Source organism: Neopelma chrysocephalum, unplaced genomic scaffold (genome assembly GCF_003984885.1).
Source record: "Neopelma chrysocephalum unplaced genomic scaffold, ASM398488v2 Primary Assembly neopelma1_23, whole genome shotgun sequence".
Classification (NCBI taxonomy): domain Eukaryota; kingdom Metazoa; phylum Chordata; class Aves; order Passeriformes; family Pipridae; genus Neopelma; species Neopelma chrysocephalum.
Window position 1 is genome coordinate 15,975,824 of NW_020897691.1, and position 18,951 is coordinate 15,994,774.

Genomic DNA, 18,951 nt, shown 5'->3' on the forward strand with positions numbered 1-18,951 from the left:
TGCCCCACTTGGCACACAGTCTCCTTCAGGCAGAGAATCCTCCTCTTTCTGATTTGTCTTTTCCTGATGCATTCTATCTGATTTGAGGCTTTTTTTATGTAAAATTGAATGTCAGTCTACCGGTGATGGGAGAATATTCAAAGGTGCTAAAAAGGAGGATACAAAATCTTAGTCAGTACGTGGTAGCCACACATTGACCATCAGCCAGCACCACAGAGGGTAGGCACATAATATTGCTGCAAGAGGAGGCAGGCTCACTGCCTTCCTGAGAAGCCTTTTCTTCTCTGCCCGTTGCTGTGATGGAGGAAACGTTGCTGCTCTACAATGTAGTAAAGCCTTAAGTTAATAGGATTTTATGTTTAATGCAGGCTGATGTGACTCTTTCACATGGTCACTCTATTGTTAACTTCAGCAGTGTGAATGTAAGCAGCTCTTCCATCCCAGTTCACAGACCTCTCACTAGAAATTAACTGAGGGGGAAAAAAACATACAAAATCAAAGACAGAAGTTCTGCAGATGTAATTAGGGTCCTTTTGTGCCTCCTGCCTGGCAGTACATTCAGGTGAGAGTCTACTGAATGGTATTGCAGTTAATCCTTAGTGAGTTTTACCTCTTTACACTTCTTACATACGAATACAGAAATGCTGAAATATGAAAATTCATGCTTCACAAGGGCCATGGAACATACTGGCTTTGATGGAGAATGCTTTCTTTGCTTTGTGTCCATTAGGTTTTACTGTGTCTGAAGAGATGCCAGATAAAACACCAGGTGGTACAGAGCCTGTGCCCAGAAGTGAAGGTTAGTAGTTTTCTTCTATTTTTTGACTATTGAAAAAAAGAAGCATTGTGATTTTGTGAAGAATTTTTCAAGTCAGAAAGTGAATTTCCCTTACTGGCCTTAAATTTAAGGGAGAGCTCAATTAGTATTATAAGTGCATGTTTATCTAAATAGCAGGAAATTTTCACTTATTTTTTATTATTTTAATCTCTCCACCCCTCTCTAGCCCACATCCATGATATTACTAAAATATATATTAAGGGGGGAGAGCCAGTGGACTGATAGGATTTTAGCACTGAAGAAGATGTTTTGTCCCATTTTGATAAAGAGATCTTGTTGACTGAGGCCAGTTTTTCATATAGAATACTTGAGTCTCACAGAACCCAAGCTAACATTTAAGATGTGGGATGATTGATATGAGGAGGAATTGACAATGCATGATTTTCACTAAAATCAGTGGTGAAATGCTCAGTCCAATCACTTTTTCTTCTCAAAGTCCATTAACTTTAAATTCCCACATCTGAATGTTTGCTACTTGGTGTCAGGGAAAATTTATTCTTTAAAAACAATTGTAACCCTGCTACAATTTGAGTCCTTTCTCAAAATCACTGCTGGATGTGTCATTAATACATTTTGTAGAAATTTACTATTTAGTGTGAAGGTTGTGAGGTGTTTCTGACAGTATTGTGTCAAAACTTATAGTAACTCTTGTATACCTTTGCTTTCTAGATCATTGCTTCCTCACACAAGGGCTGTATTAATTCAAATGTGTGTTTTAGTTAGACTAAAGCTTACAGCTGAGGCTGGTCTATTCTATCCCTCAAGAAAGACATCTCAAAATTTAATTTTAAATATTTTTGTGGCCTTTAAACTTCCATTTTGACATTTGAAAGGCATGGAAGAGCATACTCCAATAATAACTTCAAGAAGTGCATCAATAACAGCAAAAAAAGGCATTTCTCCTCCCGTAAAGGACATTAAGTTATGCTTAACTGCAGAAGTTTTTTTTTAAATTTACTGTAAAGCTTAGCACATGTTACTAGGAGAATTCTCAACACAAGAGGAGAAGCAATTACAGCTAGTCTTCAAAGACTAAACTCTCTCTGATTCTCATGTTGTGTGTCCCACTTATAAATAAATACATATGCTAGAAGCACTGTGATGAATCTGGTTAGAACAAAAGCCTACAATAAAATATAGCTAACTATAATGATGAGATTATTCCGAGTCTTCATTTTCAAATTACAGTTATCATTGTATTCTGTTATGATAAGAGCTCATGATAAGAGCTCATAAGAGCTCCAGCAACTTGCATAATATATGGTTGCTCAGTTGGTTAGAGCATGGTGCCAGTAATGCCAAGGTCGTGGACTCGATCCCCGTACAGGCCATTCACTTATAAGTTGGACTCTATAATCTTTGTGAGTCCCTTCCAACTCAGAATATTCTCTGTGATTTGGTGTGCTTTAACAAATGCTGTGTTTAGTAAAACAAAACTTGGTTTAACGTGGATGCTTTGTTTTTAATTGCTCTTTTGAAACTAATATTTAGATGTTAAAAAAAGTAAAATAATGAATAAAAATGAATCTTCACTGAAAAACCTATTCTTATGTCTTGATGAAAATGCTCTACTATACATAAAACATACTAGTGTCTTCTAATGATACTAAATCATTGATGCTGGAAGTTAAAACTTTGAGAGTTTTTGCTGTTTTGTTGTCATAAATACTTTCAAAGCTGTTATGATAACATTTACTGAAAAAAATTGTAAGACATATATGCCAGTGGCTGCTCTAGCACAGACTTAAAAGATAAACTTCTATAGTTAGTCTTTGATCATATATATCTCTATTTACTTAGCATGTATACAGCTAACTAATATGTAGAAATGTTTCCATAGTATGACTGAGTCAGAATTGAGAAGTGGGTGTTTAATTTCTCATGTTTAAAATATCACTGCTCCTTACATACATAACTGTTTGTGGACTTTTGTAATTATTTCCAGGCATCTTATCTTCTTGTTACTACCCGTTTTTTTTCCAAATAAATATTCTTGCAATCATTGGTTAAAAGAAAAGAAAAAGGTATATTTGTTGTTACAAATTTCTAACAATTAACCTTGTATGTTTATCAGAGTCAAGTTGGGTTGAGCAAAGTGTCAGCAAGTAACTGATTATCTGGAAACTTTTAAAAAGTCAGTGTTTCTTTAACCTATCAGTGCCCCTCCCTGCCCCTCACCCACTGACCCACTGCTCCATATACTCCAGTTAAGCCATGAAGCACACAGAAGCAGACAATTGAGAAAGGAGTTTCCTGTAATTAAGTTACTGTAACTTAGTCCTTGCCTGGAGGGTCCCCAGTGGGTGGGCAGACTATTTGCTTTTCTATTACCGCTTCTGTCAAACCTTATAGAGTCAACAGTTATATTTATAAATGTCACTGCTTGCTTTATGTTATCAGGAGAAAAAAACCCAGGATCTGGAGATTCTGTTGTTGAAAAGATGGAAGTGCGTGCATATCATACAGGGAAAAATATTTTTCAAGAAGCTTGTGTAGCTATCAAGGAGTGGCAGACAAACAAAACAAGAAAACTCTTACCATGATCCATGTATAACTATTTCTTAACTGTTTTCCTTCAGCAAAGCTATTATATTCCATTTACAATGGATACATTTAGAACAATGTACTATGTCAATACCAGGAAGTGGACTGAGTGTATTTCTGTTTTAGCTTGCAAAGGAATTAGCATTTGTTCTGCTTGTGTTTGCTGAAAAACTACTCTTAAACTTCTAGTATAGTTAACTGTTGGAAATTAGGCTGTGACAGGAGTACCCCACCCACTGCACAAATTCCTCCTCTCACTTAACAGAGAGGCTGCTGTGGTTCACAGTGGCTGGTCATGATGGTATCTGGAGCTGGCCAATTACTCATTTGCAAAAATTCAGGGGAGTGATCACAGATTTTTTTTTTTTCATCATATATTATCTATCTTATTGGATTAAAACAAAATTTTTATAGCTTACCAAAATTTTGATGATGCCGAATATTTTTCATGAAACACAAGTGTTTCATCTGGTGGATAGCTGATTTTTTTGTCATGATACCTACAAACAGCTGTTCATAACATAGCTAAGCTTGCTTCAAAGGAACCAGATGAGGTCTGCCTTAGTATCCATTTGTAAGACTCCCAGACTCAAAGTTTTTGGGATATCAGTCGAGTGCTACCTTAGCAGTAGCTTTGTGCAAAACACTAAGAAAAGATATATGGATGTCGGAACCTTTAATAAGTTTCTCCAGTTAACTTGACTGCCTGTTTTTCTGTGCCTTAAAAGTAGACATAGTTGAAGAAGATGTGAGGAAGTTAAACTCCCACAAATTCTTCTTCCTTTCCCTCTTCCCACACCACCCTTTTTCATTAAGCAAGAGCCATGACTTCCCACAGCTGGATCCTCTCTACTGACTTCGTAGTTCACACTTGCATCCTGAAGGAAACAAATGTTACACCTGGACTTTATAAACAGCCACTGACAAATCCCTGTGGACAACAAGCTTATGTCATTGTAAAATATCCTATAGTAACAAGTTGTGGTTTTCCTTGCATTGTGTACTGATGGCACTAGTGGGAGCCTACCAGCTGTTTCTGTTACTGTTTCTGATAAGAGTAATTCCATTTTGTAACTCCTCTTACTTACGTTTGCGTGCTATTTCTGCTGTAATACGTAACACTGCACAGGAAAAACATGCAAGCACAGCCCAATGGATCACACACTTCAAATGCCATGAAGAAAATAGCATGAGTATTTCTACCTCCAACTTTTTCTAAGGCTGATCCTTTCATGGCAGGAACACAAGGGTATGATCATTTAGGTTAGTAAATGCTGTGTGCTGCCTCTTGCCCAGTGTTGTGTGGGCTTTCAGTGTGTCATGTTTATGGAGAAAGTTGTTACGCTTTATTACTATGCCCTTTTTAAAGAAACACAAGTAAATGAGAAAATGAAGCATCTTATCTAAAGCTTTTTCAGATCTTATGTGCATGTGAAGTCATAGACAGCTATGATAATAGTGCAGTCTTAGGCTTAATGGTACATCACTGGGCTGAGATGGACATAAAAACATCTGTGTGCTGACACCAGATGGGTGAGATGGAACATAAAAGGTCTTGGCCATTTATTCAGAAAATGGTGGGTGTTGTAGACTTCCCTGCCAAAGGATATTGTGAATGTAAAAAAATCACTTGAGTTGAAGGGGAAACTAGAGAAGATAGTTTCAAATGAATGAGCCACTGTGAACCAAGGAAATAACTTTAGCTGAAAATGGTTGGAAGCTAAAAGAATGCTGGGGAAAAAATAGTACATGTTATATTCTCACTGTCCTCAGTAATATAATCTTCCTGTGCCAGGTTCTTATTCTTTAGCTACTATTCATAGCCTCATTTTCCAGCAGCTTTTAATCCCCCCAAAATCATATCTTGATGAAGGAGGAAGCGTCTGTATAAAGACAATATCTGAAATTCTTAACCCTAGTGTTTATAAAAGGAGGTGGTGAAGCCAAAGCAGATTTGGAATTGATTGGAAATGGGAGAAATGCAAAGTGGAAGGGTGATGAAACTGGATATTCTGAGTCCTCACTAAATTGTTGGCCTCCCTCTGTACACTGTGAGAGGGTGGCACATCTTTCTTTGAAAAACTGATTGTAGACTCTTGTCATAATACATAATGACTCTTGTTGTAACTCTCTTGAAATTTGGGCTAGCTCCAGTTCACTGAAGTTGAGTACTAGCAACAGCCAAAGGAACTTGCTTTGCTGCAACCAGACTGTTTGCAGCCCCTGTACTGTGCAGCACAGCTCATATTCTCTGATAGTGCATGATGCATTTAACCACAACATTGCGTTAACTGACTATTTTCCTGAAAGCGTTTTGGTGAATTTTCTTAGTCACTGAGCCATGCTGGTTGGGTCCCACTTTCTTTTTCAGTTGCCAACAGGCAGTAAACTGGATGGGCTTCTAAAATTCCTCAGCTCAATGAAGAGGAGAAGGAGGTGGTGGCTCTCTTGATCTAGGGCAGTGAAGGGCGGTGAGAGATAGATTGTTCTGGACACTCTGAAATTTTTGAGTACAATAAAGCTTGCTCCTCCTCAGAAGTGAAGATGCAGTTGCTGTAATGTAATGGTGGTTAAGTCACTGATTATAAAGGTTGGGCTATTAACAAGTAGAATAACCTGTTCTTCAAATGCCAAGCACTTGCCCTGGTGTCCTGGCTGGCTGGTATCCTGCCAAAGATCAGTGTTTCAGTCATTAGGGAGTTATATAGAGCTTATGTGGCCTGAACTGCTTAAACTTGAGGTTTGGAAAACTATGAAGGGTTTTTTATTATATTGGTGATTCCATTTTTAAAGAATTACTTTAGCGTTTTGTTTCAATGGTAACTAATTCTTAGTTCTCAAGCAATTAAGAAGTGTACCACTTGAGTTTGATGCATTTTTTACTTTTGTATCAATAAATTGTACATGATATAAAATTATGTGTATCATGTTTTATAAATAATGTGTACATATTAAAAAACTAATTATGAGTAGTGAAAAATAAGGAGACTAAATGTGGCTTGCATGAAGTAATCAAATGTGATGTATCTTGATAAAAACCAGCTAGTTTCTTTAAAGCCCTTAATTTTTTTCTAAATTGATGCTCCAAAATGAGAGAAATCTAAAACAATTCAAACATTCCTGGAGGAGCAAAGTTTCTTTGTTAAAGAAGATAAAGAAGTGGTATACTGATTTGCTGTGTATTCTAGTGTAAAAATTCCTCTCAGTTGTATGCTGTTTAAAACTAGTTGAAGATGGCCATCTCTGTAAGCTTTTTAAAAAATTATTTACATTTAAGCTGAAAACTGTAATTTGAGCATCAGCCTGAGCTTGCTTATCCATAGCTTGTTTATCCCAAGTTAAATATCGCCAGTGGAATTTTTAGCTATATGATTCTCAACTTTATCATATGAACATAAGAAACATCCCCACCCCCAAATTGCTCCACAGAGTCAGAAAGTAAAACACAGCAATGCCATAAATGTGTTCCCAGTGTCTGCCTTTCTGATTGGAACATAAATTTTAGTGGTCTGTTTGCATTGCTCAAAATTGGCTGTGGAGGCAGAGGGCGGATGCAAAGGGGCCCCAGCAATGCAATCTGCGTGGAAAAGGCAGGGAGCACCCAGGCCCCTCTCTCCTCCCCTGCTCCTGCATTGGAAGAGCCTTCTTCCAATGATGGCTCACCCTTAGTGCTCTTTGGTGGCATTGGAAAAGGGAGCATTTCCCTTTGCGGCTGGTGTCCATGAGGAATGATAAACAGTGTTTAATTATTGAATTTATGAATTATTTTAATCTTAGCTGTGTATATAAAATACTTGAAAGAAAATGATTGATTGAATACTCCTTCATAAATTTTTTTTTCATAAATTGTTTGGTTTTGTGTCATGCTTAGCATCTGTCTTGATTACCATCTCAGAAATGTGCTGCTGATCCTAAAAAAGCAGTTGCATATTTAAATTCTCTATTTAAAAATTCTCTGTTTAAAAATAATTTGAGTACCATAATAATTCTTGGAGAAGGCCCCAACCAGAGGCTACACTTTGTAATACTGCAGTCTTAGTTGTGCGTGGCCTGGAGGGAAAAGATAAAAGTACTATTTTGTGATTACAGATGTTAGCAGTGTGCTTTGCATCTGCTCTTTCTAGGTTGGGAATGATAACCATTGCTTCTCTCGCGATATATGGGAAGACACTACCATCAACCAGAACAGTTATTGTTCGTAAAGCAACTACTATGTGTTAAATTGCTGTTTCGCAATACTTAGAACAGCCTAAAAAGACACAGTTATAATGAAAATCATGGTAGAAATGATGATTTAAAGTAATATCCTTTGCCAGTTTAATCATGGGTTTGGGAGGTAGGTTTTTTGTTGTTGTTTTGAGGTGGTTTTTTTTGCTATCATATATTCCATGTTGCTGTATGGAAACACAATGCAGTTTGCTGCAACTGCACAGTGTTAATATACAGAAAATGAGCAATAGTAACAGTTAATCTTTCTGTCAGTGTTAATACTGGATTTTACTTGCACTAATAGGGTGTAAAATACATTGGAGTACTGTAAAGTCAGAAGTTTCTTAGAGTAAATCAGCTTTCATCCCAACAACTGTGTTTTTCCTCCCTTTTGAAATTTCCCCTATTAAGTCTGTTTTCAGATTCATTGATTTCATCTTCTACCCAGCCATATTTTTTCCAAAGCAACTTTAAGGACATCGAAGGATAAGAGGCAAAAATGGATTACATGCTACCAGTTAAAGTGAGCTGCAACTCTAAAGATAAATGAGATTGTCAAGGTTACATTCTTTCATCTTGGGCTGACCACATCCTTAAAACCAAGAGATCCAAAGTAGTAAAAATAAAGATACAAAGTCATTTCACCCTTTGAGTTGCAGCAGCTTAGATACCTCCCTGTTATTTACCACTTGATTCTGAAGAACTTTGATAGGTGCTATATAGTTAGCATGTAACTAACTATACATGTTAGTGTGACCATTTTTTGTTGTTTAGTTACCCAATTATATGTCTAGCAGTAATTTAAAACTATGCCACGGACATCAGAAGTGGTTTGAGAGGCCTCGATATATCCTAAATTTAAATTTGAGAGATTAATAAATATAGAGGAAAGCTTAGTTGTTAGGTTTTGCTTTTTTAATTGACTCCCTGTAGTTTTATTTAGCCTTAAAAAAGGGGCAAAATCCTGCTTGCTGATAAACCAGATGGGGAGATAGCTTTGATGTTTTATGAGTGATAAAAAATTAATAGAAACTTTTTACATGTTTTGGAGCAATATGTCAAACTCCTGAAGTCAGCTTCTTGAAGAGTCAGCAAGCTGAGGGGGCAGGAGGGGAAGGGAAGGACAAATGGGAGGTTGTGTCCATTAGTGGTGCAGGCAAAAGAGCCTTGGAGAGGTCGGATTTAGCGTGCAGGAGACTTTTGTTCTTTAAATTAAAGCCACATTAGGTTCTGGTTATCTCTTTGGTCAGAACATGCTGTAAACCCAACTATGCAGTTCAAGGCAGTAAAAGTTACCAAATACTTAAAAAAAAAAGCTGTTCTTGGTTGTGGGTTTTGTGAAGTAGGTCTTAATATTAATTCCATTACACACGTCTTGGCAGTGGTTTCCGCAATGTATATTTTGTAGAATAATGAAAAGGGGACACAACTTCCAGGTGCAGTAAAAAATTTTTTCCCGTATGCACACAATGTAGTCTGTCCTTCAAGTGATGAAAGGACTGAAAAATTGTTTAAGATGATAGGAGTTTTATTATAACCTCTGTCCTAGCAAATCTGTACTTTCATGGTTCAGGAAAGCCAGGCAATCCAAATTATTTGGGTTCTGTTATGTCTAGTTTCTGTCGAGATAGTTACAAACCACATGCTTCCTCTCAATGTCTGTTTGTTAAGAAGGGTGGTTATCAATTTATATATTTGTACTGTATAAAGATTTCATGTTCATGGTTAAATCTTATCTCATGAAAGGGAATATCTTTCACAATGGAAAGTAATGTTTGAAGAATCAATTTATGTATGAGGCTAATTTATATATGAGGCTAATTGTTAGGGAATTTTGCCTGATATCTGTCCAGGAGATCATTCTGTCTGGTCATGTTCGTGTTTCTAAAGATGGGATGTCCTGTCTTGAATGCTTTTTTTCCTGTATGAATACAGTTCATAGGCAAAAGGAAATCCTTTAGATTGATTTGCTATGACTCTCCCAGAAAGAAAATGACGTCATTCAAGGTTTGACCCCAATTTTGATCCCTACCCAGGAGAGTCTTAGTATTAGATCCCAGCCGTGGGAGCACTGTAGTCACTCAAAATGACACAGAGACAGCCTTCTTCAGACTGTAAATATGATATGTATAAATGGATTTTTTTCTCTCATGTCTCACATCTTTAGTGTTTTGGGGTTTTTTGTTGTTTTGTTGTTTGTTTTTAACCCCAACTGAGTAGTAATAAAATACATTATTTTTATTTAATGACTGTCTAAAGTTTTGGAAAATCATAGGCTTTCCATTTTCAAAGAAGAGGCAGTATTATCTAGAGGCTCTGGTCTGTTATAGCATTTGGCACTCAAATAGGAAATCAAAGGAGCCAAAAGTTGCCCTCCTCAGCCTGACTACACGAATGTTTTGTGACCTGCTAAAGCAAGCAGAGTATTTAAAGACTTGTTCTATTGACAGCTGCTGGCTAGGAAATCCTTCCATGTGACATAAAGAAGAGTTTCTTAAGTGTGAATCATGAACTAGTTGCTCATTTTTCTCCTCAGAAATATTGTTGAAGAATATCCTAATTTTATTTTAAATCTGTATTCATTATTAAATGTAATGGATTAGTTCTGCTGTTTGCCATCCCCTCTTGTTTCCACCTCTTGAAAGAAAAAACACTCCTGCATCTTTTTATATACCTGGACCCCCACTTCTTGAGACTTCGGTGTTAACAGAGCACTGTGCTACAAGCCTGGGAGGAGGTGGGTTCTTGTAATTACAGAGCAATCAGTGGGTTCAAGGAGCTTTATGCTGGAGTTGTGTTGCAGGACTGAGGTTTTAGGTTACATCTTGAAATGGTAATTTTTGGATCTACAAATAGAATCATTTGACTAGTTGCACATTTCTTGTCGATGTTGTGTGTTTGATGAAGTGCTCAGAAATACTTTCAGTATTTCACAGGAGAAATGCTGAAGGAAAATAATGCCTGCGTTTCGTATGGCAAAGAATGTTGTTGAGAACGTGAGTTCTTGTGTTTGTCACAGTTCTTCAGCTCTTATTGCAAGATCTAACTACAAGCAGGGTAGCAGGGACTGATGGCTTTTGAACAGGTCTTATGTTTATGCTTAATGTTTTCTAACAATAGAGTTTGTCTGCACTTCAAGGCTGCCAGGTTGCCAGTGTAGCGGGAGTACTACTTCTTTGGCCAGCACCCAAGCTAAAGGGCTCATGATGATATGACAAGCTTCACCTGATTTGGAGAAGCAGCAATGGAACTCACAGTGCTGTATGCTCCTGGGAAAACTGCTATGTACGCTGCTTCCAGAAACTTGTATGTCAAGTCTAGCTTTCTCACTGAGAACAACTGATTCTAAATATAGCTATGTCTCTGTGATCTTTTATTGTGACTTAAACTTTTATAATATATATATGTGGATGCTGTGCATTTATCACAGACTGTAACTTGCTCATCACTTCAGGCCTGGCTGAAATCCACATTATTAATACAGCAGCTCCAGTCCATTTTGCCACATGTCTTTCAGACAGATGGAGAAACGTTAATATGAATCAGATCATGCTCTTGGAGTAGTTTTGTGGTGTAAATCCAACTGTCCCAGCATGTTCCTGTGCTTTGTGCTATGCTGAGCTGTCCTGGGAGGAATGGTACAACCTTATCAGAACTGGCTTCATCCCCAGCTGGGGCTGTGTGTGTGTAATCAGGGTGCGAGAGAATGAGCCCAAACCACTAGAATTATCATGCATTTTTAAGTGCTGAGCCCTCCTTTTTGTGAACAGCCCAAAGACAGTGGTTAAAACTTTGTTTGGATACCAGGTAAATTCTTTCTGCCTGTGCTCTCCCCAGCTTGATTGCTTTTGATTATTGCTTTGTTGTTTTGTATTTTTTCCATGAGCCCTGCTGGGGAGGATCTGACTCAGCTTTTTAGGTTCTCTTGGTGTTTAAGAAAGTACTGTTTTTAACTGAAAAAATATTTTTTGTTTTCTTCTATTTTTTTCTTTGTATTTTTCACTTCTTTGTGGATCCTGAGCTGTATTTAGTTTTTCACATTTTTGGAAGATAGCTGAGCTGTCTGAATAGCTGGCTTCTGTGGACCCTTTCCTTGAGAGGGAAATCGAAGTCTTGCTAAGAGTAAAAATCTGTGCTCAAGCTTTTAAAATTCACAAATTTGTAAGTCATGAAATTACTGCTGTGACTGAAGTAAGTGCATGATACCCCAAACCCGATTTGCACTTATCTTTGTGGGAAAATGTCACTGCATTGTTGTCACAATTGAATAGAGACAAATAACTGCCTTTTATAAAATTGTCAGAGTTTATAGACATATTTACTTTACAGCTACTTTTATAAGTTACCCACACCCTTCTCTACATGTGAATAAAAGAGCTGGAAAGGCCACACTGATAATGTCATACCAGGAAATCTTTAATGTAAAATACAGAGAACATGGGAAGGGAGAGGGAAGCTTGAGGGGGCAGGACAAATGACGCTGAAGATAATGTATGTAGGGAAAAATACTACTTCTGTGCCTTTTTTTTAATTTATTTTGAGTTTAAAGATAAGAAATACTAGATAGGTTGCCTTTTACATAAGCCAACAAATGTGTTTGTAAGCACTGATATCCAGGGAGGCTTCTTGGTTCCATGTCTGAGCCTTTATGATTCTTCTAAAATTGAATGTGTATTAAAAAGATAGGGGAAACTCCCCTCCCGAAAACTAACAAAACAAACAAACAAAACCCCAAAAACCCCTAAATCTTGCAGAGCTGAAAATACTGCCTGTTGACCAGACTAGATCCTGCTTAATCTTTTTCTGCCAAGTTAGACATTCTGGCAAATGTCCTCAAGTCTGGCTGCATTCAAGTACTGTATTTGGCTGACTTGTTACTTAGTAAAGATATGTGAAAATCCCAGTTCAAACATTTCAGCCTATACTTGTTTTACAATCTGTCAAGAAGCACAACTAATTGGTATTTCACTTTATACATCCGATATAGTTTTTCTACCAGGACATATGTTTTTGGAAGTACATTTTCCACTTAAATATCAAGTTCTGCTACTATATATTTTTTCTCAAACACTTCATAGTTTTACAGGATATATGCTCCTTCTACTCAACTATGTATAGTAACTTTTGGTAGGTCACTAACTTTTTTCCACCTTTTTTCAAATTAACAACATCTTCCAAATTTTCGCTTCAAAGTGATTAATCTGGCTTTAATTTACAGTCTGTCCCTGCAGAGATGACCTTCATTATCTTAACTTTGAGTTTATGAAGAACTGCAAAATCATTACATATAAGACTTTCTGTATCTGAATTGCATTATTTGAATACCTTTGATACTTGTGTCCCTTGTATAAAGCTAAAATTTAAAACTATAAAACTAACCAAAACTATATGGGTTTGATTGTATATGTTAATTGGTCTTTCTTCGAAGTCCAAAGCTGATTTCAGTTTCCACAGCAGTAATTCTGCTTGTCAATAAAAGTGTTACCTATTGGATTTGTGCATGAAGAAAAGTGGACATTTTTGTTTTCAAATGAGTTCTGTTTTAGCTGAGGAAAATATGTGAATTTCCTAATGGAAGGAATAAATACTAAATCTGCACCTGTTGGAGAGGTGTCTAGAAGTTTCTAAAGCCTGGAAGTAACTGCAGTAGGTGTGCGAGCCCATCCCCTGCATAATGTGGTCTTTGGAAGCTGAATACCTGAATTGCAAAGGTTTTGCTTCTGATATATCACACTGTTTAGAAAGAGGTTTAGTTTTTAAAGCAAGAATTTATATTGTAGGATCAACTCTGAAAAAGAGATTTTTATCCCTAATTATGCCATCAGTTCAGTCCTGTTTCTAGACTGGACATGTCTGTGTGTTTAGCTCCCACTATTAAACTTTTGTTTGAAGAAATGGTTGTCACCCTCAGACAGGTACTTAGTGACTGTGTAAATTGAACAGATTGAGCTTCTTTTGCCTGTTGGTATAATGTAGGGTTTCTTACAGCATGTTTCTCATGCCTTATTTTGCAGTCTTTACAATTTTTGGGTTCTTTTTGAAATGTAAGAGTTAGAGCTTGACTGTATTCAGATCCTGCACATCATCTTGTCTAGAAGTAGGCATTGCTTCCCTATTCCCACTTAATTAAGATGCTTAGGATTATTTGTAAATAAGAGAAAACTGGCCTCCCAAGCATTTAAAATTAAACCGCACAGGCAAAAACTTGATTAGGTGAAATAATTGCTGTGTTCCTAAAATAACTTGAAAGACTTTGTAGGAAAGGTACTGTCTCATTATCAGACTACAGAGTGTTGAACTTAGGGACCCAAATAAGCCAAAAGTTGATTTTCCTTATTCATATCTCACAAGAAATCCACTTGGAACAGCAGTGCTTGTAATTGATGCAGATGTCAGGAATTCTTTTCTGTTGACATGGAATAAAGGCTAATCCAGGTCAGTCAGTACCTTGAAGTTAATGCACATTCTTTTTCTTTTCTTTTTTTTTGTTTGGTGTGTGTGTGTTTTCTGTTTGTTTGGTTGTTTGCTTTTTGTTTTATCTTCCTTTTAATTTACTTGCATTTTTTTCTTTTCTATTCTTTTTTCTCCTAGGTAGGGAAAAGGGAGCAATCCCTGGTTTACATCTCTGAGCTGGTCCAAAGTGATTATAAAGGTTTTGAACGGAATGCAGAGTAAAACTATGCTAAACTACTAAATAACAGAGCCCTTTTTATATAAGTTTTAAATCCAGAGGGTTTTGTTACAGCGTTCCCTCCCCGAACCCTGGCCTTGCCAGTTTGCAGACAAGCAGAAACTTACATTACTATTTAATAGCTCAGGGTGTTGTAAGGGTTAAGTGGAAAGGAAGATAAAAGCTACTTTGAGCTCACTTTGTTGCCTTGAACTTTGGATGCTGTTGAATATAGCAATCATCTGCGATCACAGGTATCTTAGCGGCTGTATAATTGAAAAGATAGGAAACGATCCAGTAATTAGAGGAAACAGTACTGAACCTGATGACTTAAAGTCACTTTCGTTCTTAAATCACACTGTTGTAGCTGTTAGAATTTATCCTGTGATCTCAGTACCTTGGCAGAGTATTTGAAAACCCTGATAATCTGATTGGCTGGGAGTTAGAAAGGAGAGAAGGATTGGGATTGCTTTTTGTAGACCTCCGTTCCTCCCCACCACCAAAGAAGCACCTCCTGATTGAGAGGTGGTGTTGCATAAGTAGACTGGGAGAAAGCTAGGGGGTGGTCTCTTTCGTTAACTAGATGCCTACTTTTCTTTCTTTGTATGTGTTGTATTGCAAATATTAATACAAATGCAAGGGAGGGCTTTGTGGTGGTTTTGTATACGTGCCACTGAAATCTAAACACCAATCAAAGCCTGAAAAAGAGCTTGGATTTTTAATTTGGAGGGGTTTCAGAAGAAAAAAATGTGTGGCCTACTTACTGAACAAATGGAAATATGTGTTTAATTCCTGTGGGTAATATAGGCCTGAATGTTGGTGTTTTGTGGTTCTTGGTTTTTTTCTATCATTTTTTTTCCCTGCCTATCATAAGAGCCATATGAAGTTTACTCAAAAGTGAAATGGGTTTGTCTAAAATGAAGTGGGATTTGGAAATTTAGGCTCAGAAATCATCAGTGAAGTTGTATAAGAGAACTCTGTTTTCAGAAACACAAAAAACTCAACCACTTCCACGATGTTGCATAGTTGAATACTTGCTTATTTATATATATATATGTATACACAGTATTATCTGCTTCTTCAAAGTACTCAAGTGTGGTTTTGCATTTTATGTCATGCACACATGACTTAGTGATCAAAATAACGGCTCATCAATTTGCTTGTTGGCTCGGTCCTAATTATGACTTATATTACTGAAAAATCCCTTGTCATCTCTTCAGATTCTCTCCCAAGAGATTATTCTTGCTAAAATGCCAAGATTCCTCTTTATCAAAAGGGATAGTGAAAACAGTGTAGTGTTAATCGGCCTGATGCAATAGATGTTGAAATATACAGTGATTCATTGGCTTTATTTATCACCATGGGAAATAAAGGGATACACAGGTTATGGTTAAAAGTTCTAAGGATGCTGCACTGAATTTTCTTCTTAAAATATGTCCCTTTGAAAGCACTAGTATATTGCACTGGAAGCTGACTAATTTAGGTTGATTGGTGGATTAGTTCTTCTTCCCTGAAGAAACTGTGTACTGAAATAAATACACACACAGGTAAAATCTGTTTATTGTCTATTTTTGGTCGTCTGCAGTTGGATCACAGTTAGTCCAAGTTACTCTGCTGTGTCCTTGTAGCTACAGAATAATTGTGATTAGTATCACAGAATAGTCTTCTGAAGTTTATTCAGTGTGTTTAAGATACTTTGAGATCTTCATGTCAAGATGTTATAGCAATATTTTGTATTTAAATAAGACATGGGAATGGAATGTCCAGAAAACTTACATGTACTATGAATGCCATTTGTCTGCTTAAAAAACAAAATAAGTTAATTTTGAAAGACTTCCTGTAAACTGTGTTGCCAATAACAGCAATTTTAGTGTTAGCATAGAGAAAATACAATTTTAAAGTGCTTATTGAATTAGAATTCAATATATTTGGACTCAGTACTACAACGTTCTCAGAGCAAGACATTTAAGCAAGTTAGTAACTTTAAATTAATGAAGGATTCATAGATACAAAGAGGTTGATGTCCTCATGGCTAAGTGCTCATGTTACAATTCTCACCTTGCAGGACAAGAGCTATGATTTCATGATACAGCTAAGCAGATTTATCATTAGTAGCATAAGAAGGAGCAGTCCCATCACCCGTCTAGTTATATATTCACTTACCTCCACTTGCTCTCACCCAGCATGCAAACCATAATGTTTCAGGAGCAAGACTAGCAGGAATGTAATTTTTTTCTTTTTTTTTCCTTTGTTTTAGGGGGTTTTTGTGCATCTGATCTGATTAGCTGTCCCTGAGCCCACTTACCATTGGGCTTTGCCGCTAATCATCCGTGTTGGTTTTAAATACTTTGTAGAGTAAATCATACTTTGTGCAGTAGATTTGCCCAACTTTGTTGAATGTGAAGGCTTAATTAAAGATTATTCAGGCCTTAGTAAGCTGTTCTGCTTCATGCATGCTGAAAAAGTGACTGTAGCTCATTTTCCCTTCTCTGTGGTGTTAACTCTGTTCTAATGAAATAATGGAACTTACGGACTCAAGCAATAAAAACATACTTTGCCTCTGAAGCAAATGCAGTTCTGTTTCTTATCCAGCTCGGGCAATTTGATACTTTTAATGCCAAGTTGTGAAAGGATGTAAATGATAGTTTTACACAGAGCAACAGGCACAGCTTGCAGAGGAAAAGTGGCATTTTTGTTGCTCCAGGATGAGACTTTGAATCCTGGGTCTGTTTATTTCTTTGCCTGCAACACTTAAGCCCCTGACTTGCCTAAGGAACCTGATAGGAACTTGACAGTGTTCTAGGCAACTTGAAGGGAAGAATTTAACCTATCATCTCAGGGGAATTTTCTCTTCTTTTTCTTCTCCATGGCTAATACTTAATAATGTTTTACTCTGCCCATGACCCTTCTTTGTTCCGATTGTCCCCAATCTTGTCCCAAGGCAAAAAAGATGGTGCTGACAATCATATTTTTACAAAGTAGTAACTATCCGCTGTTGTAAGGCTCTTTAATTCCTACTGCTTGCTTAGTTACAGAAGGTGGTTGATTGCAGTTGAAAGGAGATAAGCTCTGGCTAGGACAGAAAACTGAGGCTCTTTTTCAGGGGAAGCTTCACCCACACTGTAATACAATGAGTTTGTCAAAATGTTGGCAGTTTTCGTTGAGAGATTAAGTGACAATGATAGTTTTTCTTATGGATTTAATGTTATGGATTTACAAAAGATGGTTATCATATACAAATATAATCTTAAAATCATTTTTACAATAATAGTTGGATACTACAGCTCTCAAGCCCTCACAGGTCTTATCCACTTGAATTAAAGGGAAGAAGCATGATACTAGAATTCAGGAGGATCTCTGCTGAACTGCAGATTACAAAACAAAACAAAAAGCATGAAATGTGTTCTTAAAAAAAAGCAATCTCAGTGTCATGAGCGGGAGAATGGCAGGTGTCATTTCACTGACAAATTAAACTGTCCCATTTTAGAGAAGTCAATGTCCACATAAACACCAAGGAGAAAAAAAATAGTGTCTGGAGGTTTCCTCTGACACTGCATCTCTAAAGGGTGGATGAAAGGAGACTGTCCTTACTTTAAGGATTGGAAAATGATGTAGAGAAATAGGTTTACCTGTAAAATACACCACAAATGTGTGGGCTTTCCAGATGTAATGCTACTTTTCAAAGTCCAGGGATTGTATTTACCAGTGATTTGGTATAATTGTTTGGTTGTATTTAGAATGCAATGCCCAGACTAGCACATTCTTTGTAAAATGATAATTAATGTCATTATGATCTGTGCTCTCCAAATCTCCAGTCTGTCTAAAGGAGAGCAAACCGGAGCTCTGACTTTAAGGCATATTCTTGGTGGATTTTAATTTTTTTACGATATTTGCTCAGTGGTTGGTATAATCCTGTTTAAAAGTTTTTTTTGCTTACTTGAGCATGTTCTGTCTGGCTACCATTGTTTCATCCCTCATTCATAACTGAGAAACTTAATGCTAAAATCAAACAAGTTTGAGTTTCAAACCCAGACAAGGTTTTTGTCATCCTGTTTTCATTTTACTTTGTGCAAACTTTTGTTGGCTATTCTGTAGCTAGCGTCACATTGAAAGCATTTGAAGCCAATTTTTGTACAGAGTAAACATTCTGTGGTTAGAAGGGCTTAATTAGCTCAGGTGCCTTTACTGCTGGCATATGCCTCCTTATCTTGAAACTAGTATACACCAACTAATCCTTTATTTATGTTGAGATTTGGAATTTCCCTTGAAATGCCTTTTTGTAACCTGTCCCAGAATAAATGGGAAGTGAACAGATTGTCAGGTAAACAGTGAGGTTGCTGGTAAGCAAATTAATAATACACATGAATACAGGTTTCTTCTCACTGGTTGCAGGTTGGATGCCTGTGATTAACCTCGGGAAGAGTGCTGGTGGTGTGCTTATTCCTGTGATACGGCTTGTTACCCTTTGTTGTACCATTTTACAAAGGAAGCTTTTTCTTGTGTTTATGCATGGGAGGACTGAATTTGTTAATCAAATGTCCAAGGCTATGTTTTCAGTGCTCAAAAGAAGGGAATTGTTAAATCACAATAGCTAATTTGTGATAGCAATCTCAATGTGAAATCCTAGTGGGGCAGGTAGTTCTATTTGTCTGAAGCCAGCTGAGATCACAGTGTATTCTCCAATTCAGCA

The 18,951-nt window shown here is 37.0% G+C and overlaps 1 protein-coding gene across 4 annotated transcripts in view; it reads left to right on the top strand.

Moving 5' to 3' along the window:
* PLEKHG1 (pleckstrin homology and RhoGEF domain containing G1) overlaps positions 1-18,951 on the top strand; it is a 128,850-nt gene that overhangs the window by 37,806 nt on the left and 72,093 nt on the right. For 2 of the 4 annotated variants that reach the window (XM_027688187.1, XM_027688162.1), the window contains exon 3: positions 731-799. The exons of the other annotated variants lie outside the window; for them this stretch is intronic. In XM_027688187.1, the coding sequence (XP_027543988.1) occupies positions 751-799 (49 nt within the window). In that variant the 5' untranslated portion in view covers positions 731-750. The remainder of the gene's footprint in view (positions 1-730; positions 800-18,951) is intronic. 4 annotated transcript variants of the gene reach the window in all.